The sequence below is a fragment of the Mastomys coucha genome, unplaced genomic scaffold, assembly GCF_008632895.1.
Source record: "Mastomys coucha isolate ucsf_1 unplaced genomic scaffold, UCSF_Mcou_1 pScaffold12, whole genome shotgun sequence".
Lineage (NCBI taxonomy): Eukaryota > Metazoa > Chordata > Mammalia > Rodentia > Muridae > Mastomys > Mastomys coucha.
Genome location: NW_022196894.1, coordinates 34,555,837 through 34,578,151, shown reverse-complemented (window position 1 = coordinate 34,578,151; position 22,315 = coordinate 34,555,837). Strand labels below are relative to the sequence as shown.

Sequence of the window (22,315 nt, the reverse complement as noted above, 5' to 3'; positions counted from 1 at the left end):
TACATCTGATAGAGGGCTAATATCCAATATATACAAAGAACTCAAGAAGTTAGACTCCAGGGAACCAACTAACCCTATTAAAAATGGGGTACAGAGCTAAACAAAGAATTCTCACCTGATGAATACCGAGTGGCTGAGAAGCACCTAAAGAAATGTTCAACATCCTTAGTCATCAGGGAAATGCAAATTAAAACAACCCTGAGATTCCACTTCACACCAGTCAGAATGGTGAGGATAAAAAACTAAGGTGATAGCAGATGCTGGCGAGGTTGTAGAGAAAGAGGAACACTCCTTCATTGCTGGTGGGATTGCAAGCTGGTGCAACCACTCTGGAAATCAGTTTGGCAGTTCCTCCGGAAATTGGACATAGTACTACCAGAAGATCCAGCTATACCAGTCTTGGGCATATACCCAGAAGATACTCCAACATGTAATAAGGACACATGCTCCACTATGTTCATAGCATCCCTATTTATAATAGCCAGAAACTGGAAACAACCCAGATGTTACTCTACTGAGGAATGGATACAGAAAATGTGGTACATCTACACAATGGAGTACTACTCACCTATTAAAAACAATGAATTTATGAAATTCTTGGGGAAATGGATGGATCTGGAGAATATCATCCTGAGTGAGGTGACTGAATCACAAAAGAACACAAATGGTATGCATTCTCTGATAAGTGGATATTAACCCAGAAGATTGGAATACACAAAGTACAATCCACAAATCACAAGAAACTCAAGAAAAAGGAAGACCAAAGTGTGGATACTTCTATCCTTCTTAAAAGGAGGAACAAAATACCCATGGAAGGAGTTGCAGAGACAAACTATGGAGCAGATACTGAAGGAAGGACAATCCACAAACTGCTCCACCTGAGAATCCTTCCCATATTCAGTCATCAAATCCAGACATTATTGTGGATTCAGGCAAGTGCTGGCTGACAGAAGCCTGATATAACTATCCCCTAAGAGGCTCTGACAGTACCCAACTAATACAGAAGTAGAGGCTCACAGCCATCCATTGAACTGAGTACAGGGTCCCCAATGAAGGAGCTAGAGAAAGGACCTAAGGAGCTGAAGGGCTTGCAGCCCCTTACGATGAACAATATGCACTACCTAGTATCCTCAGAGTTCCCAGGGACTAAACCACCAACCAAAGAGTACACATGGTGGGACTAACGGCTCCAGCAGCATATATATATAGTAGAGGATGGCCAAGTTGGTCATCAATGGGAGGAGAGGCCCTTGGCCCTGTGAAGGTTCTATGCCCCAGTATAGGGGAATGCCAGGGCCAGTAAGCAGGAGAGGGTGGGGTGCTGAGCAGGGGGAGGGGGATGGGAACAGGGGGTTGTTTTTGTTTTTGTTTTTGTTTATTTTATTTTATTTTGGAGGGGAAGGGAACCTGGGAAATGAGATATTGTATGACATGTAAATAAAGAAAACATCTAGTAAAAAAAAATTAAAAAAAAAAAAGAGCAAACTACAGCCACCAAAGAGAAAGCAAACCTTTGCTTCTTAGCTCACTGATGGAATTCATCCATCATTCATGCTTAGCTTTGCCCCGGTTCTGCCTGCTGTGACTGTCCTGTGTTCTAAGGTGTCTTGCAGTGAGGATTTATCTCATCACACATGGGGTTACACCCATGACTGTCGTTTCTGCGGGAAGGCCCCTGAGACGAGGTAGGAAGCTCCTTAGACTCATGTTGAGTCTTCCTCTATTTCCTCCTCTTCACAGAGTTTATATAACCTCAGCTACCCTGCAGCGGCTGTGGCAGCCCCTACTTGGAACACCTACTTGGAACACACAGACACAGGTCAAAGGCTTAACACTGTGCAAGTGACAGCTACGTCTGAGCTCTGGGACTGCTCTGACCTGGCCTGTGAAGTGGTGATGACATATGCCTTTGGTGACTGTGGTGAGGAGTCAGTGGGGAAGTGGAGACAAAGGGCATACATAGAAAAGACATGCAATAAGTTATTTCTCTTTTTCTGTAAACACCAGGCAGTCTTTGAGCACAGGCCTGAAGCCAGATTCAGACCACTGACCTTGACATCATAGATTAAATTGGGTGTCTATCAGCATGAGTAAGCGTCATGCTTTCCTTTCAAACTTTCTTTCTCCACATGGACCAAGATGACAAGAGTGGTTGTCTCTGGGGACTTGGCTTAGACTACTTTTCTTTTTTCAATTTCTCAGATGTTCTACCACATGATATTTTACATCATCTGGAAAAGGAAATGTTACTTAAAACAAACACACTAAAAGAAAACTTCAGTTACACAGTTGATTTGACTCCCATCTAGTCACTAGGGAAAGAACTTTATAGAACACTCTTTCAGTTCTTTTGCTTTTATCATCTATTCTGCAGCTTTAAATTTTAGGGTGTATCGTCTTATTATATGTTTATTCTTACACGTGTGTGTGTGTGTGTGTGTGTGTGTGTGCACGCGCACGTACGTGTGTGTGTGTGTGTGTGTGTGTGTGTGTGTGTGTTCTCTTTTTCTACAATGTGGGTTTCAGGGATGGTTGCCAGGCTTAATAGCAAGTACTTAACCCATTAAGCCATTTTGCTGCTCCAAAGTTTCTTTTAAAGGATAAAATTTCAGTTCAAAGAAAGCTCATACTAAGAGCCAGATCTTCTGTTCCTTCTCCTCTTCTCTACCACTTGATTCCCAGCACTTGAGAATGTCTAAGAAATATACATTATTGTGCCCTACTCCCCAAGACCCATTGGCTGTGAAGCTGGGGAGGGGTAGTAGTTAATTTTGTCCAAGTCCTACACATGATTCCAGCCTGAGCTTCAGTTTGAGAACTAATGCTTCCGTACCTTTCCTATTGCCTTGTTCTTTTCATCCTATCACTAAGTAGTGTTGTGGAATTATAACAGAATAAGATACATATTCTGTCTCTGCCCCTGATTTCTGAAATACAACTTCTAAAATCCCTGGGCCCCCAAGAATGATGAGTATCTTCTATGAACTAATTAGATGACTGGTGGTTGGGGGTCTCTAGAAAGGTTTGGGATGGGGACAGGTTGCCCAAAAAACCAAGGCATGGTTAGAATGCTGGAATTTTCTGTTCCACTTAAGACCTAGGAGAGAAGAGTTGAGTTGCTCAAATACACAAAAAGGAAAGCTTTCATTTAAAACAGATGATCCAACTCTGTCTGTTTACTAAAAAAAAAAAAAAAAAAGAACTTTATAGGTAGAAACCCTGTTCCTGACCACCTTCCTTGTGAGTTTAGAGCATTCTTGAGCATCGTTTACAGGTACAGCTCAAGTCTTCCAAGTCTGTAAAGGAAGAAGGCATAAAGGAGATCCCAAAAGAGCTAGGAACTCACCTGAGATACTTGGGATAAAGGGCATGTGTACCATCAGGACCAACCCAAGGCCACTCTGTTCTCTCACCTTCCTCGGGGCAGCAACAGCGGGTAGGACAGCAGGGGCAGCGGACGTAACAGCAGCAATACTGTGGACAACACTGGCACCAGCACACACCAATTAGCAGCAAGAGAAGGAGGGCTCCAAGGATGATGAAAATCACTGTCAGCCAATCTGTGGTTGAGAGAAGCCAAAAGGGGAGGAACTAAACCACAGAGGGATGTCTCTACTCCCAGCACCCTAGACCCCTGGTTCTCAGCCTTCCTAAGCCACAACCCTGTTAATACAGTTTCTCCTAGTGTGCTGATCCCCAACCATAAGATTATTTTCATTGCTCCTTCATAACTGTATTTTACTACTGTTATAAATCGTAATGCAAATATCTGTGTTCTCCAAAGGTCTTAGGTGATCCCTGTGAAGGAGTTGCTCAATTCAGGTGGAGAACCAGTATCTTAGACACTAGTAAATAACAACCATTGACCTAGATGTTAAATTCAAGTGACATAATGGCTAAAAAAAAAAAAAAAAAAAAAAAAAAAAAAGTTTAGCTCTAGTAAGAGGCCGCCAGAGGCTCCCAGTCGAATGACAGTGAAACAGATTTGTTTGTTTCTGGCTTTGCTGCTATTGGTGGGTACTTTTGCAGGAAAGCTGCAGCAGCACTTACGCAGAACAATGAGCTTCACCTCCTTATCTGGGTCTCCTGATGTGTCTCCTGGAGCCTCGATAGTGCAATAGTATACTCCATGATCCCACCACATCACTTCATTAATCACGAGATCTGCTCCTGTGTAGGACAGAAGGGAAAAGTGTCAGTTACTGGGGCATGGTATCTTCAAGACCTCAGAGCTCTGCTTCTTAAGAAGGCCTGTGGTAGATGAGAAAGGGGTCCAAGATCCTTCCTCACACCTTCCCTTGTTCCAAAAGATGGAGATGATGAAAGAACTTCCCACTGAACCCCGCTATAGTTGATAAGGATGTGAATACATGGTCTCCTTTAATCCTCACCATATATCCCTATATGTGGGTGAGGTAGAGATTCCCAGTTGTCTCCCACTGATGTTGTTCCTTTCTCCCGGGATCATAGAATCCTTGGCTGTACATACAACTGCTATAGTTTAAGTAAATAAATGCTTATTCCCTTTCAAACTCATTTTAAAATAAAATTGTGATTTTATCAATATTAAGGGATTAGGACTTTTATGGACTGTGTTCTGGAAGTTAAGTCTCTGAGAGAGAGAGAGAGAGAGAGAGAGAGAGAGAGAGAGAGAGAGAGATTTAAAATTGTAAGTATAGCTAAGAGTGGTGGTTCACACCTTTAATCCCAGTACTTGGGAGGCAGAGACAGGTGAATCTCTGTGAGTTTCTCACCAGCCTGGTCTACCCATGTGCATAACAAGTTCCAGGACAGCCAGAGCTACATAGTAAGACCTTATCTTAATAAAAACAAGCACAAACAAACAAATAAACAAAGAAACAAACAGAAAATGATAGGTGGTCCCCTCTTGCACTCTCTTCTATTGCTATGTGATGGTGTAGCCATAAGACCCTTACAAGACTTCTAGAAACATAAGCTAGTACATTTCAACTGATTATAATTACCTGGTCTCAGGAGTTCTATTATAACAGAGCATAAAATAGACTAAGACAGAAACTACTTAGAATAAAGTCAGTATTTCCCATCCTCTCTTCCACATGACTCAGCAGGAACTATCCTAAAAATGGCATGTGAACACCCTTCCCTTTCTTCATCTCTTTCACTTTGTTCCCTGGGTCCTACAGATTGGGTCCACGTTGAATATGTGTTTCATGTGTAGGACACTCAGTCCTCAGTGTGGTCTCTGAAGGAACTCTAGCCAGCTCACAAGTATGACACTGACAGGCCTTGCCCTTCTCCCCCATTCCCTCTGACTCACTAAAAAACATTAGCTTGCATTCTTAAAGCTAGCCACCAAGGTCCATTCCCTTATTTGGTCACTTCCTTATCCTGAGGCTGACTACCTAGGTCCAGCTATCAAAGTATTGAAGTATTGAATTCCAGCAATCAAAAGCCCCCTTAGGGATGGAGAGATGACTGCAGTTTGCACTGACTGCTCTTCCAGAAGACTGGAGTTCAATTCCCAGCAACCACATGGTGGTTTACAACCCTCTGTAATGGGATTTGATGTCCTCTTCTGATGCCCAAAGACAGCTATAATGTACTCATATACATAAAATAAATAAATCTTTTTTTTAAAAAAAAACCCTTTGGCTCACCTAATCAATATGTCCAATTTCCCAGTTTACCTTTATAAATGGCCATTCGCCTATGGGTCAAGTCTGTCTCCTCTATATCCAGAGACAGTCCTTTGTCCCTGGGAGACAAATACCCTTCCCCTTCTCCTTTACCCCTTTTCTCCCCTCTCCTTTGTTCCCTTCCCTGTCTCCCTCTTCTTCTCATCTCCTGTCTTTGTCCCTCATCCCTGTCCTTTGTCCTTCTGGGGCAAATCCATCTCCTTTGTGCTGAGAACTTGGTCTTGGGGTGTCTTGAGCTGATTCCATGGTTCCCTTTGGGCCTTGTTGGAATGTAGTGGAATCTTTAAGGGATGGAAACTAGAACAGTAATTAGGTCACTTGGTGGTGCTACTCTGAGCAGAGATTAAAGTCATTCTTACAGCACACACACACACACACACACACAGCCCCCAATAACTTCACAATAGAATGGGTTGTAACAGAAGAACAAGAATGATCCTTTGTGCGCATTGGTCTCCTGTAATCCTCAGGTGAGCTCTGCTTCTTGTAAGCACTTCTATGGTGATGTTCTCTCATGGTGGTGACCTAGCCTGAGCCTCATGAGACCAACTCAATGGCACCACCTACTCTTAGACTTTCAGCAACCAAAGTGATGAGATAGATAAGTCTCTTTTCTTTGCAAATTTCTTTTCTAAATAAACCTCTTTTCTTTGCAATTGCTCACAGACATTTCATTTTAGAAGAAAAAAAAAAAACAAAACATCTAGAAAGAAGATGACAATCTGAGTGAGCTGAAATGAACTTGGCCCCTGAGGATTTAATGGAATGCAGTCATCAAGCTAGGTCTGGAGTGTATGTTTCCGATTTACACACGGGATCAAAACAAATCACTAATATTTCTGGTTTCTGCTTAATTGCCATCAAGTGTAATAGCCATTGAGAAGAGTGTATGATTACTTAGCTATATTTCAGATAAGGAAAATGAAGACAGAGAGGCTAAGGGAGTGCACCAACAATATGCAGACAGTGCTCAGCACAGGTGGAGTCACTCCCATGACCATGCCATAGATTGATGCTCTTCAACACTGAGCCCTGCTATCTTCTTCAGAATGGCTGGAAAACTCCACAGCCTGGACCCCTTGCCATGCCAAGATGCACAAGTCACTCTGGTATTCTAAGGGACAGCTTTGAACTTGAATGAGCACAGGAAATCTGCCCAGGATTTTCAGAGTGTTACCCAGGAAAAGAATCAACATTCCCATAAGAACCTGCTACCTGATTAAGATTAACCAACATTTAACTTATACTTTCAATGTAAGCAAATTTGACCAATGTTCACTAAAGCCCAATGGCTCGAATTGTTAAGTTACACTCCATGGGAGATTTGAAAAGGAGCCAGCCCCTCTCCTGGCAGGTTTAAAAGCCAGTCAGATCCCCAAAGAGATAGCTTGCCAGCTTATCTCAAAAAGTAGAGATCAGGCCTCAGCATCATGGATTTGCTCTTGCACAGTTGGTAGTCATATCTGCAACTCGTTATTGTCTGTTTGTCAAGAAATATCTGCAGAGGAACTGAAACAAAAACGTGAGGTCACGCAAGACTGGGGCAGAGCTTGACTTCTGTTTCCTTCTCCTTTACGTCAGTCCTGAGACGCTCTTCTCCCCATGACTGTCTAAACCCACCACTTTTTCCATGAACAAGCTTCACCCTCCACCAGGTACTCTGTTGACAGTGCTCAGTGAGCACTGCCAATCTGATCCAACAATCCCTGGCGTCATGGAGAGTTTCTGAGAAATGTCAGCATAGCAAGGCTCTTCAGAAACGTTAGGAATTTAGACGACCCGTGACTTTATCTGGCAGGATCCTCTTAAACGGTAGAAACTCAGACACAAAAGTGTCAGAAAAGTAAGGATTCTGGGAAATAAGGATGAGCCTGGAAGTAGAAATAAAGCCCAAGGAAAACTACTACTTTCTCTCAGGAGAGAGAGAACAAGATTGGATGTGACCCAAAAGTGGTCGGGAGGAGGGGTAGTGAGAGGCGCCACTCACCACCAACAAGGTATAAGCACAAAAGGGCAGAGACATCCTCCAGATCGTCCATGGAGAGTTCTCATCCTTCAGAAACTCTAAAGGAGTCTGGCTAATTAAAGACGTGAGCCCAGGGGTTAGATCAGAGCCAATTCTGAGGAAGCCACCAACATCTTTAAGGATGCACAGGGACACTAAGAGAAATTCAGATGGTCCCTAGGTGAAAAGTTCAAGGGCTGCCTTGTAGAAACCAGAGGATGAGTGTGAAAAGATCATATTTAAGTGTTACAAAATTAGAAGCAATGGTTAAGTTGACCCTTTAAATGGTTGTATAATATTCACTAATTCCCTATACTGTTTGGGTACCTCAAGTAGCCTACTGTGTGTGTTCTCCCTTATAATCAGCAAATATTTTTTAATATTTATTTTTATTATTTTTATTTGAGTGAGTGTGTGTGTGTGTGTGTGTGTGTGTTGTACAAATGGATTAACAGGAAGATGTGTTTATGCATGTGAGTACAGTGTTGCAGAGGCTAGAAGAGAGCAGTGGACCCCATGGAACTGGAGTTATAGGTGGTTGTGAGCTGCCTAAAGTGGGTGCTGGGGACCGAGTTTGTGTTCTCCGGTTAACAAGATGAATTCTGTCAGCCACTGAGTCAACTCTCTAGCCCTACAAATATTTTTCCTTTTAAATTTTTGATTTTGTGTTTGTTTATTCCTATAATGTGTGTGTGTGTGTGTGTGTGTGTGTGTGTACTGCTACATGTCTGTGTATCATTTGCATACCTGGTGCCCAATAAGTAAGATCCCCTGGAAGCAGAGCTACAGACTGTTGTGAGCCACCAGATAAGTGATGGGAATTGAACCTGGATCCTCTGGAAGAATAGCTAGTGCTCTTAACTGCTGAGCCATCTCTCCATCCCGAGTGTTTTTAATTGCTGAGCCATCTCTCCATCCCCATATCTCTCCATCCCCATATCACTCCATCCCCACAAATACTTTTTGCAGCAGATAAAGCTCACTGCAATAGTCTCTGAGTTCTGTCTCTATAACTTCATAGGAATCCAGGGTGGCAGGCTAGAGTGAGGGGCACCAGCCCATCCTGTGTATAGAAAAACATCCCGACTAGATAATGTAGTATCATTCCACGTTGACTGCCCGATAAGTGATTTTCATACATTATGTCACAATTTTCTGTGAGACGGGCTCTATAACCAGTCTCTCTTAAGAGAACCAGAGGCAAAACAACCCAAAACCTGAAGGTACTTGCCCAATTTCATATTCCCTGTAAGTGCAGAAGAGTCACCACACCTGAATCCAGCTGTGGGGGCTACTTCCTGTGTCAGGTACAAAGAAAGGACCTGCTTTAGACCCAGCTCCCAGACCACGCCTGCACTTCATATTTACTTCAGTATGGGGAGGGCCCCGTCCTATCTCTCTCTCTCTCTCTCTCTCTCTCTCTCTCTCTCTCTCTCTCTCTCTCTCTCTCTCTCAAATGGCCGACCCGCTGCTGGTAACTCAGCTTGAGAGTGGAAGCACTTCGACTCTGACCCAGGCTTGTGCCGAAGCCAGTGCTTTTGCTCTACCCAGGGATGCAGTGGTGTCAAAGAAGCCACTTGCCCTCCAGCTCCCATTTCCATTGATATAGGCATGAAGAGTGGCAGAGGGAACCACAGGGACCTGGTGTGGGGGGGAGGCTGCGGGGGAGTTGAGAACATTTTCTAAAATTGGGCCAAAGGAGCCAGATCTGTATCTTAGCCTGAATCTCAAGGAACAAAGGAACCAGTGACACCCTGACCTTTAACCAAGGCTGCAGAACATCCTCTCATCCACAGACCAAGTTCCAGGGAAGTGGCTTTAGATGGTGGAACACATTCTAAGAATCTGGCACTTGCTTTAAACAACACAGTGACCAATTCAGTTGTCGAGCCCCAGAAGATCAGGGGAATCCCTTGCTGACTCAGCCTGCCCTGCCAGCGTCTACATCCTCCTAGAACCCTAGTTCCCCTGCCTCCTCCTCCACTGTACTCACGGTTCTGGATGGTGATCTTGCGCTGCCTGTAATCCACCCCCAGCACAGGCTCACTCTGCCCGCGCCGCTGGGCCACGATGCGAACTTCCCTCTGATTGTCACTACAGTCATTGGAGGGGTCCTGGCCCAAGGACAAAGCAGCCTGGTATGCTGAAAAGAGAGCACCAAGTCACTCAGAACATTCAGATTCTGTGGGCCAGGAGTAGGCTCTGAGTGGGCAGGAGTAGGCTCTGAGCTAGCAAGTCCCGGATGACGCTGGGAAGGCCACTCTTACCAATAAGACTCCAAGCCCCTTGACTGCCTGGTTGCCAAAGCCTATCTGCATTATTTACAAAATGGCCACCCCCAGCTTCTGTTCCGATGGGGATTCACTTGCCCAACCTTCACAACAGAGAGCTCAAAGCTGTTAAATCTACCAGGTAACCAATACTTCCCGCTTGCTCCTTTAACCCAAGTGTTTTTTAAGTGTAACCCAGAAGAATCAATGCCTCAATTTGGAAAGATTCAATTTGGTGCCGACATCAGACAAAGTGGGGAGGCTCACTGAGATTCTCTGGGGTCCTGTCCAGTCCTACTGTAAAGCTTGAGCTGCAGGAGCCACAGCCATGCCTTCCTTCCTTTGCTTCATCTGAGAACGCCCACTTCCTTCCCCCAAGCAGGCTGCATTCTTGTTTGTACCCTCAAACTCTCTACAGGTCTAATCACCCCAGGCTGACTGTGGGGCTTCAGGTTCCTCAAACGCCAGAAAGAGGCTAGAAATGAACATCTGGGAAGAAGAGCGCAGCGACAAGAGCTGGGGCAGCCCTTACTGAGAAGCAGGACTTGGCTAAAGTTAAGGGAGGAGTTGTATGTCACTGTTGTCCGAGATGTCCACAGGCTGTCTGGAGGCAGAGAGCTCTCCACTCACTACCCAAAGTGTGACAGAGAGCTGGGGTCTTCCAAACAATGGGCCCTTGCCTTGAGGACCCACATGGCTCACAGCTGGTCTATATGAGGAATGTATAGGAGGGACACATGCTAGGTCTTTTATGTCTGAGCTGCCTGAAATAGTTTTAGGACAACATGGGGTAAACAAACTAACATTTGCCCTTCAACCACTTGTTGTGCAACCTGGGTTCAGTTTATCTGAAAAATAAAAGGGCAGCAGCCCAGCAGGTTCTCATGATGACAATTAGTGATCTGTAATGACCCCCTAGGTCCCGATGGTAGCCCGCAGGTGCCTAGGACCATGAGCAAAACAAGAATGTGGTTACTCACAGGCAGAGAAGTAGTCAAAGATGGGGTCCTTGCAGAAGGACTTGAAGCGCCATGTCACGACCACGTCCTGGAGCTGGGCAGAGGTGGTGTAGTCACATTTGAGGGTAACGGAGGCAAACAGAGTAACATAGCGTTCAGTGTGCTGGACTGTGACCAGCAAGGACAGACACCCTGAAGGCAAGAGCAGGAGACAATGCTAAAGGTGACCTACTTTTGTTCCTGAGTAATAAAAAGCCATGCAAATGAACAAAAGCTGCACAATCCTCCTGACCACCACTGGCTAGGAGCTCAAAGTCTCAGGCTCTTGCTGAGGAGCATACAGAAGGCAAGGACCCTAAGCACCTGGGAGTGTGGGGGGAGGGGAAGGAGAAAGAGTAAGGAAAATGTCCCAGAATTCAGTCCCTTAACACACCCAACACCAGTCCAACAATAACAACCACACACCCATAGCAATAAACGAACTGTATCTAAATAAGGCCACAGTAGAAGTCCAGTAGTGATCCAGTTGGAACCAGTTTCCCCCTGTCCCTTCTCTTCCAAAAGTGGTTTCCCGTTTGTGGCCATGCTCAGGTGCATAGCCATTTCATCCCAGCATTACAGCTGAGTGGGTCTACATAGTGAGACCTGTCTTAGGAAAAGAAGGGAGGGAGGGAGGGAGAGAAGGAGAGAGGAAAGGAGGGAGGGGAAGGAAAAAAAAGAAGAAAAGAGAAAAAATGGTTTCCCGTTTTTTCTAAAAGTCAGACTATCATCTGACTCAATGGTTTCCATTCTGTGGGTCATGGCACGGAATACACTAATATTTATTTATATTTCAATTCATAACAGTAGCCAAATTACAGTTTGACTAGAGCTAGGTGACACACAGGCAGCAGCTGGAATGGTGGAGTGGTAAGAAGCCATCCACTGTCAGCATCTTGGAATGATTCAAGTTTACATTAGAAGAAGGTCTTCCTTGGAAGGCGGGGGTGGGGGCTAGTGTAGAGCAATGGTACTCTAGGCTGAGTTACATCACTGTAAGGACTGGAATAGTCCAGAGGGTTTCCAATTCAGCAGGACTTAGGTGAGGCCCAAGAAATTACATTTCAAACAGATTTCCATGAGAAAAATAAGAAAAGCTACGTCCAGGAGATAGTAGAAGCTGTTGTGCCTGGGGAACTTTGAGAACAGTTGGAATAGGCTACTTGTGAAAGGTTAACTCTCCAGGCTCTAGATTCAGACACAAATCACGCTTTGTTATCCACTTGGACACTAGATGGACTTCTTGCTTAGTTCCTCTTTCCTCACCTACTGCGTGGGGATCCTGATAGCATCCTGCATCTGAAAACCCCCAAATCTGAGATGCTCTCAAAGCCTAACTTTGCTTTTACTTTTTTGCATGTACTTGTGTGGTGTGAATATCTCTGGACTCCATGGAGAGGCCAGAGGATGGGTGTCTTGTCTATTCCTCTCCACCGGATCACCTTATTCCCTTGAGACAGAGTCTCTCACTGTCCCTGCACATTGCCATTTCCTGGCACTCAACAAACCCCAGCAAATGTCTCCACCCTCCCCAGTGCTGGGGCTACAAGTGCATGGTCACACCTAGTTTTTACATGGATGCTGGAAATCTGAACCCAGGTCTTCATGCTTGTACAATCAGCTCTCTTACCCATTGAACCAGCTGCCCAGCACCCCTAAAATTTTCTGAGTGCCAACGTGACACCCAAAGCATTTTCTTTAATTTTAGAACCTCTCAGAGTTCATATTTTCAGATTAAGGATATTTAGCCAATAAAGACTATACAAATGTTCCCAAATTTGAAATCCACAATCTGAAACTCTTCTCATCCCGGGCACTTTAGATAAGAGATACTCAACTGGCACAAACTTTACCATGTCCTTGCAGAAGGTCAGTCAGAGACTCCACTGCTCATGGTGCCTTCTTGCTCTCTCTAGCAGAGCTCTTCTCCAGTAGAGCCTTCCTTTCTGACTGAGCCATCCCTTTAGAGGATAGCTAACTGGGCCTATCTTAATTAACATCATCATCATCATCATCATCACCATCCTCCTCATCATCATCACCACCACCACCACTACCACCACCATCAGGGGAGGCAAGTGTGGGATCAGATGATTACTCTGTGGGTTCCTGAGATTGAATTCAGCTTCATCAGGCTTGCATTGTTAACCTGCAAGCCTGTGTTCATCCAGTCATCCCCTCAGGCTCCTGGATGGGCCTTTTCTCCCTTCTTAAGTACATCACTATTTTACTCACTTCTACATTGTATACTAGTTTGTACCATGTAATGACATCTTACCTATAGTCAGTAGTATGTGTATTATCATGTTTAGAAAACTGAGATATTTTATCATGGTAGCAAACGATGTACAAACTTCTGAGATGCAGCTTACTGCCATGTGCAGCAGACACAATGTCTGCTTAGAAACTGCAGTTTATGAAGGAGAGGCTGCTGGGAGTTAGCTCTATAACCTCACTTTCCACAAAAGACTCAAAGGTCAGATTCTGGACCTCACAGTTGGGCTTTCAGGTGAGCGGAACACCTCTGACCCTGGAAGAACCTAAGACTCTCACTGAGTAGCATGATTCTGCATTGAATGCTTCATCTTTGGCCAAGGATGAGCTCCAGCCTAGCTAATGATGGGCACATTTCTCACATCTCTGAGGAGACCGCAGAGCACTGCTCAGGGCAGACTCTGGCACTCAGAAATGACCTGGCCAGCCTGTGCTACCACCCTTTGACATTAGTGGTGAAAGCTGTGTATGAAGACTGTGCAGAAGCAAGAAATATAAAGAAGCCAAACCTAAAGGCTCAGGTAGGTTTTTAGACCACATATCAAAAGCAGGGAGAGAGTGGGATGGGGTGGGACTGCTGCTTCAGGAAGGAAGAAAATGAAGGGGGCAAGCGTCTTTTCTGGAAGGTTTGCTGTTTAGGGAACCTGGAGGGAACAAATCTGGTTGCAGCCTACGGGAGGAAGAAAATCAGGCAGGGCAGGTGTCGAGTGGGTGATGGGTGGATGGGGTAGAGTCAGGACACATACATCATCCGGTTCAAGGATAACTACTGATGGCATCCCAGAAGATCATGGGGAAGGGGTGGGGTGCACTTAGCTGTATTACTCAACTGTGAATATTAAAAAGAACATTTTCAGAATAAACCTTCAAGAGTTTGGTAGGAAAGAACCTTGGCTTTGCCAGCAGCAGGATTCTGAGAACTCAGGCCCGGCAGAAAGGAACTGCTAGGGCCTTACACAGAAGACAACACAATGCTATTCTTACATTTACATAAAATGATCCCTGCTCCACCTTCCTCACAGCTGTGGCTTGAATGATCTAAAAACAAAAAACAAAAAACAAAAAACAAACAAACAAACAAAAAAACCACTTGGCTTTTCATAGCACCTTCTGGTGTTTTCTTTCACACAAAAAATGTGATCCTGGAAGGAGCACATGGACAACATGTGGACCTGTGGCTTGCCCACCACCACTCTCAGAGGCCACAGGATCAGGATTCTCTCCCGTGCAGCGTTCTTGATGGCTATCCTATGGTTAGAAGAAGAGGCGCTGGCAATCCCTAACTTCTCTATTTGGCTGAAGGGTAATTTGATAGGTGCAGCTTACTCAAGTTCCAGTTAGCTTTTGTGCAGAGATGGAGCCCTTGAGAGAAGAGAATGTGTGTTTGCTGAGGGTCAGGAAAGGGAATTTGGTCAGTTGCAGCCAGAAGGTGCTCTGAGGGGGGAGGAGGGGACTTTGAAGACTGCTGACTCTAAACCCCTGGAGGGAGAAGAATGGGATCTCAGGTGATGGCCTTGATTACCAAATGCACACCCAGCTCCTCTTACATGAATGCCCTTATTAATGGCAAGCCATAGCTAGTGTGACCGAGTCACCTTTACCAACGTCAGTGATTGCTTTGTTGCCTGGGGACTGAGCCTCTCTGTCACTTCATCCCTTGCCACGCTCAAGGCTTAAAACATCTCAGATCCTCACAGGTTCTGAGCATTAACCTCATTTGTGCTTCTCCCCAGAGATCTGCCAACCCCACAGTACCCCAGTTGGACCACAGGCCTTCACCTCTGCTCTGCCACACACAGCCACAGATGGTACGGAAGTTCAGGGAGAGGAGATACCAGAGCACCCTTGTACCTGTCTGTGCTTGATCCTCAGAATCTGCTAGGCACCCAGTGATGGATGGATGGTCTCTGTTTCTAGTGCTTGCTTTCATGATAGGGATTAGCTTTGGTCATTCATAGGGACAAAAGTTCAGAGTGTATAAACCAAGACCCACGTGCCTACTAGCACATATCTAATTAATAAGTATCATCAGTGTTGAAATAAAACTCAAAACTACCATGTCTCCTAAACAGGCAAACCTCCTCTTCCAAAGTGGGCATTGGGCACTAGAGCCCTACGAGCAAGCAGTAGGAGTTTCCAGGCTGGGCAAGAGAGAAAGGAAGTAGTAATTAGTTCATCTCTAAAGTAAGACTGCCCCATCTTCCTTTTTTCTTTAGCTTCTGACTTTTACTCTACACAACAAACCACACTGGACATCCACAGAGGTCAACACATGAGGTTTTTCAGGGTGAGACCTGAAGACCCAGCAGAATCTTGGTTGGAAAAGTTTAAACTCAAGTGAGAAATGCTCCGATTACGGGTGGGCTGGTTACCCATTTGTTCTTTCAAATTTAGCACCGAAACCTTTCAGAGCCTTTTGTTTGTTTTTGTTTTGTTTTGTTTTGTTTTCAGTCAGGGTTCCTCTGTGTTATAGCCATGACTGTCCTAGAACTTGCTTCGTAGACCAAAGCCTCAAATTTGCAGAGATTTACCTGCCTCTGCCTCCAGAGTGCTGGGATTAAAGGCGTACAGTACCACACCCAGCGGCTAAATTTTCAAATTCTTGATTTCCCTTCATCTTGGGACCCTCCCTAAGCCCAGTCTGTCACCTAATGCCCAACTGTCTCTGTCATTTTCTCTTAAAAATTTTAAAGCCTGGGGCCTCATTGCCTTCATTCCAAACCTAACACGCCCTCTCCCCATTCTAGAGATCTGATGCGTTATTTTTAAGCTATGGGAAATCAAACAATGCCGTTATCTGTCTCAGAACAGAATGATAAACGTCCCCAGTAAGCAAAGAGCTCTGCACATTATAGACATCCAATGAGCATTAGCCATCAGCTGTATCCTTTGGATTTATTTCATCTGAATCAAGAGTTTAATGTCAACTAAGGCCAGAATGTTAAAGGATCTAGAAAGGATTACGCAAATGTAAGCTCTCATGATAGTGTCCGCCTTTGCAAAAGCAGGCAGTAGACTGAGTGCTTTACAGCTCCATACACCGGCAAACCCATTCATAGTTTGCCTTTTCTGTGAAAGAGGAAGGGAGCGGAGAGACCTGTCATTTAAGGGTAGAATGGAAACTTCAGATGAGGTATGAGAACACATGGGAAGGAGGGAAGGGAACGGGGGTTCTTTGTTTCCCGGCACCAGGTACTTTCCGAGACCATTTTGCTATGCCAAGTGGGGACTGCCATCTACCCTAAAGTACATGGAAAGCAGACCAATGAAGGCACGATATCTCACCAGCCAAATGCCGTATATTCCCAAGTGCAAGCAGAACATGCTGTATTTCTTAATTCAGTGTGGTACCAAATGGGAAAAGAGGTTACAGTTTCTAAATGATGCCATCTGTACAGAACAGAGATGCCATATTTTTCTTTGAGTCAAGTCTTTATGGTGGGGGTTGGGGGGCCCTAGATGGTATTTCCCCTTCCACCCCATATAAAGTTCTGCTTGAAGGACATAAGCTATTGTTTGTATGTACTTGGGATGTCCCAAAGTGCCTATGTGGTAAAGGTTGATTCCTGAGACGGTGGGAACTCTGAGGAGGGGAAGTAAAGGCTCTCCACCACTTGGCCATGCTGTCAAAGAGAACAGAGTAAAGGATGCTGGTCTTCCTCTCCTCTGAACCATCTTACTACCGTGAGACGAGTTACTTCGTTCCACCACAGTCGCACCTTAGTCCCCAACGCCACCATGAGCTGAAACCTCCATGACTGTGCCGGTACAAATCTTTTCCCTTCCCAAGCTGATTGTCTTTTGTTACAGCAATGCCAAATGGACCCCCACAAGGTGGTAAACAGGGACACAGAGCCTGGCTGGGGAGTATAAAGCCTGGTGCCCCACTGATGGGAGTCTGGTCGGCTGAGGGTTTGCAAATGCACAGTCACCTCAGCGCTTCACTCAGCAGGTTAACGAAAGCACAGCGGTTCAATCTTATCAGAGTTTACTATGTCGGAGCATGCAATCTCTGTAAAGTGTATTTGTGGTCAGTACTTGCTACATTCCCTTAGATAGCAGAGCAAATATGACAGAAGTTGAAAGGAAAGGGACCAGCAATGAGCAATGAATGGGAAGGGACAGGGAACACAGGGAGAGAAGTGTGGGTGAGGAAAGTGGGTGGAAGAGAAGTTAGGTCCACGCATGCAGAGCTGGGCTGGGAGAAGGGAACTAAGCACTAGGCTTCAGTTAGGACACCAAAGGAGACTGAGCATCCCCTGCACTGTCAAACTCAGTACCGGGTGCTTTATTACCATGCGTTATCGCCTTCTACCTCTGAAGAAAAACCAAAGACAATTAGAAGTTCTTTTTTATTTTTCTCAAGCTTATCAGTGGCAATGCTCAAAGGTCTGGCCTATATTTATGGCAAACAGCTAGTGAAGCACAAAGGTACATTCTAACGGAAACCTCCTAAAGTCCTAAGCTCTGCACTGTCCTTATTATACCAACTTAGTTTCCAGATACGTGTTCAAACACGGCTGAGATGTAACCTTTCAAGGTATATTCTCAGGGCTAGAAAGATGGATCTGTAGGTAAGAGCACTTGGCTGCTTGCCCAGAGTCTAGTTCCCAGCATCCACTTTGGGTGAGTCATAACACCTGTAACTGTAGCTCCAGGGGATATAATACCCTCTTCTGCCTTTCACTGGTACCCAGATACATGGGAGCATACATATACAGACACACAAATAAAAATTATTTTTTAAAGAAAAAAACATTCTCAAATTTAAAAGGCATTCATAAACTTTTTCTAACCATTTGCACAAAGAAATTCTTTTCCTCTTTTGTTTATTAATATAAAATAAACAAGAAGCTGCAAGCAACACAAAGAGTCAGAGTAAAAATGTCCCTCCCTGCTTGCCATTAATTTCACTGTGTGGAGGTGGCACCGTTGATAGTCTGGTGTGCATCCTTCTACATCTTTCCCTCACTACTTAATATGCACAATGATTAGCAACTTTGTCTTATCTTCAAATGGCTGACATACTGTATGTAAGTATCTACAGATCTATTTGTTTCCAGTGACTACATGAAAAATCACTCTGGGAAGTATAACTCACTGCAAATTTTCCTAACTATAGGAGTTTGGGTTGCTTTTGATTGTTTACTATTGGAAACAAGGATGCTGTGAACTGCTGGAATGAATACTTTAACATAATTATCTGTTTATCTGAACATATTTTTATTTTATAGTGTTTGCCCAGTCAGAGGGAATAAGCTTTTTATGTTGTAATAGCTACTTCAGAAATTAAAATTATAGTCCCATAAACAGTAAATGACAATATTGTGCTTTACCACAACCTTTCCAACAGGGGAAACTTGCAATCTTAAAATAATAATAACAGGGGGAAATTTTCTTAAAAGGTACCCACTCAGGTAACTTGAACTTGACATCCCATTGGCTTCTAGTGGGAAAGGACAAGACTTCTTTGAGGGGCAAACGCTTGGAGTTTCCCAAAGTCATCTGCCCAGGTTGGTGATTCATGCCCCCACACGCTAATCTCAGAGCATATGCAAATTTGGGCCCCACCAGAATGCACACATACATTTATTTTTGAGTGCTTTCTCGGAGCCAGACACTGTTCCAGAAGACAAGGTCTGTGCTCTTGGAACTCACCCTCTTGGTGGGGACTCGGTAATAAGCAATGAAACACACAGATGAAATATCTGCCATGAGCAAGTCTGGCAGGGTTTTCAGAAACCACCAGAGCTTGGAGGCCAACTCCTACCACTGTATACCAAGGGACTGACAGATCCATGTACCAAATGCTCCTGATGGCTCTTCTTGGGTGTTTCAGATTCTAAATCAAGATCCTCTGCATAAACATGGGACTCTTTCATGCTCCATTTAGTGGATGAGAAAGACCAAAACTCAGGGACCACCCTTAACATCTCTTTTTCCTTCATTATTCATATACAGCCTTGTCACATTGGGTTTACTTATCTCTGAAGTTCCCCTGGGATCTCTGTTCTTCTTCACAGCCATCTCAGTACATCTCAGTCATCACCTCCTGCCTGCATATGGCCTTAGCTTAGCTGTTACAGTAAACCTCTGTGGCTCCCACAATGTATGGATTCCCTAGTGCTGTTCACCTCCCAACTCAAACTCCTTAAGATCCTCCAATAGCTTTCCATTGCTCTTAACAACAACAACAACATATGCACACACACACACACACACACACACACACACACATATACATACATACATACATACATACATACATACATACATACATACAGGCACACATGCACACACGCCCCTTCCCACCATGACCCATGAAGCCATTCACACCCAGTCCTTCCCGGTCTTTGTCCTCACCAAGCTGCAGCTTTCTCTGCTCAGCCTCACTGGCACTTTTTTTTTCCTGCCTCATACTCACTGAGTTCCTATCTAATAATCTGGCATGTGCTATATTCCTTTGATTTCAGATGATCATTCCTCAATTCAAAACATGTCTTTGGGGAAGGACTCCTGGTTGGAAAAAAAAAAACAAACAAACAATCATTATGTGCTCTCCTGGTCCCTGAACACAGGCTTTATAGCCTTAGTCCCAGCTCTGTACCTGCATCAGTGTGTGTTCTCCTTAGGGCATACAAATCTTGGGAGACAGGACCACAACTGCTTTTGTTTGCCAGTACAAGAGCCTCATATAAAATGATGCATTATGTGTATGCTGGTTGAAAGGAAAGGACTTAACTTAATACAGGCTAAATTGCTTGGAACAAATGTTTCATGTTTTAAAAGTTTATTTTTTAAAAGAAAGTCAGAGTTAATCATTAGTAATATAGCCATACAAAAGACACAAAGAATGTCTGGTACTGGGGTATATATACAAAGCCAGACTCCTATCAGTGGAGAGAGAAGGCTGCCTGTTAGTGAGCCCTGACATTAGAGAGTCTTGAATTTCATGGAGTTTATAAGATACAGGAAGCTTCTTGAATGAAGGGTTAAAGTGAATGAGAAAAAGATAGGCATGGCAGGTTGCTTGTCACTCTGTGCATGAAGGATGGCTGACAGGAAAGAGACAGTGGTCACAGGCAACACCCAGAATAGAAGAAGAAAGAAGAAGAAGAAGAAGAAGAAGAAGAAGAAGAAGAAGAAGAAGAAGAAGAAGAAGAAGAAGAAGAAGAAGAAGAAGAAGAAGAAGAAGAGGAAGGAAGAAGCCAAGAGCCTGGAACTAAGCAACAGAGTCTGGTGATTAAAAATGAGAAACGAACAAAGTATTAAAACTGCTGCTTGCTTGACCCTGCCTTCCCCACCAACATTTGGAAACTGAAGAGACTACAAGTCGGGATGGGAATCTCTGTAATTCTGAAAATGCAAAATTACATTTTCCCCAAGGACTTCTGAACAAAATAAATTTTTATGCTGAAACAAATCCAAGTAGAATGTCCATTAATTACCCAACATTCCACCCCATTCCATTGCATTTGGGGCTAGAAGCTTAATTGGCATCTCTTCAGACACTGAGGGCTAGTCCTCTGCTCTAGTGTGCGTCAGGTTTCAGCTCCACCAAACCAACCTGCTCTACTGTGTGATGCCTCACTGTAACACACAGGGCTTCCCTGGATCCATATTCTCTATCTGTACTAACAGCTGGATGGGGAGTGAAGTAAAAGGAGGTAAAATGATTTCTCCTTGTGTGTAACAGGGCATGGGAGTTCTGGAAGAGATATCAGGAGCCCTCCAGGGCATGGGGAGGTTCCAAGCAGCCACTCTCCGAGCACACACAACCTTTTTCACCCTGAGAGGCTCCACGTTGCTATCCACCATATTGTGGATTTTGTAAGATTTCACTAGTTCTAAGTATGTTCCACCCCTCCACCCGGGCACCTATGGGAAATCACTGATGTTTTGTCTAAAGATCTTGTCCCCCGTGTGTCAGCTGTTGGCTTTCCCAAGTCAAAACAATATGGCTGGACAGCTGATGGTTCTGTAAAGTAATATAACTCTTTTACAAGTGAGGCATAGCAGCAGTTGCCTTTAATCCCTGGAGGCAGAGGCAGGTGTGTCTCTTTGAGGACAGCCTAGTTTACACAGAGAGTTCCAAGACATCCAGGGATATACAGAGAGATCTTGTCTCAACAAACAAACAAACAAAAACAAAACAAAATAAACAAACAAACAAAAACAACAAAAAAAATTTTACAAAGGCACACATGACAGGAACCCTTTTAGAATGAGAGGGAAACCTGACTCTAAAAGTAAACCTGACTTTAAAAATGAACTCAGAGAATGGATGAAAGCAAGAGAACCTATGAGCCAAGAATGCTGAACAGCTACCATGCTTATTTTAGTCTCACTTAATATTTAACTTTAAGGAACAAGAATCGAGATATCGCCAGGCGGTGGTGGCACACGCCTTTAATCCCAGCACTTGGGAGACAGAGGCAGGTGGATTTCTGAGTTTGAGGCCAGCCTGGTCTACAGAGTGAGTTCCAGGACAGCCAAGGCTACACAGAGAAACCCTGTCTCGAAGAAAAAAAAAAAAAAAGAATCGAGATATCATTTATGTGATTAAAAAAAAAATCTTCCCCCACAACACCCAGAGGAAGCTCCAATCCCAGGTGCTCTGACACACCCAGGACCAGAGGTGAGCAGGAACCAACATCTGTCCCAATACTGGGAGTAACTGGGACCAGTGGGACTAGGCACTTAGGAACTCTGCCAGCCTAGTAACTCAGGTTCCCGGTTCCTTCCTGGTCTGTTTGGGTTAGTGTTCTGAGCAGACCTTGGGCACAAGCTCTGCAGCCAGTCCCACAACACACAGAGAAAGCCACACTCCCAGGTGATCTAAAAAGCCCAGGATCCCAGGATCCCAGAACCACAGGATCCCAGAGGCAGCTTGACTCTGAGGAATTCTGACACAACCAGGATCACAGGAAGGACAGGCTCCAGTCAGATTTAGCAAAGGCAGGTAGCACTAGAGTTAACCAGATGGCTGGGGTGGTGGGGGGTGAGAGGGTGGGGGGTGGGAGCAAGCATAAGAAAATAAACAACACAAACCAAGGTCACTTGCCATCATTAGAACCCAATTCTCCCACC

At 44.5% G+C, this 22,315-nt stretch overlaps 1 protein-coding gene across 1 annotated transcript in view; it reads right to left on the bottom strand.

Moving 5' to 3' along the window:
• The window catches only part of Ildr1 (immunoglobulin like domain containing receptor 1), a 65,736-nt gene that overhangs the window by 14,078 nt on the left and 29,343 nt on the right, over positions 1–22,315 (bottom strand). The window contains exons 3-6 of the mRNA XM_031360002.1: positions 10,934–11,104; positions 9,677–9,826; positions 4,051–4,170; positions 3,414–3,560 (exon numbers count right to left, since the gene is read on the bottom strand). Coding sequence (XP_031215862.1) covers positions 3,414–3,560; positions 4,051–4,170; positions 9,677–9,826; positions 10,934–11,104 — 588 coding nt within the window. The remainder of the gene's footprint in view (positions 1–3,413; positions 3,561–4,050; positions 4,171–9,676; positions 9,827–10,933; positions 11,105–22,315) is intronic.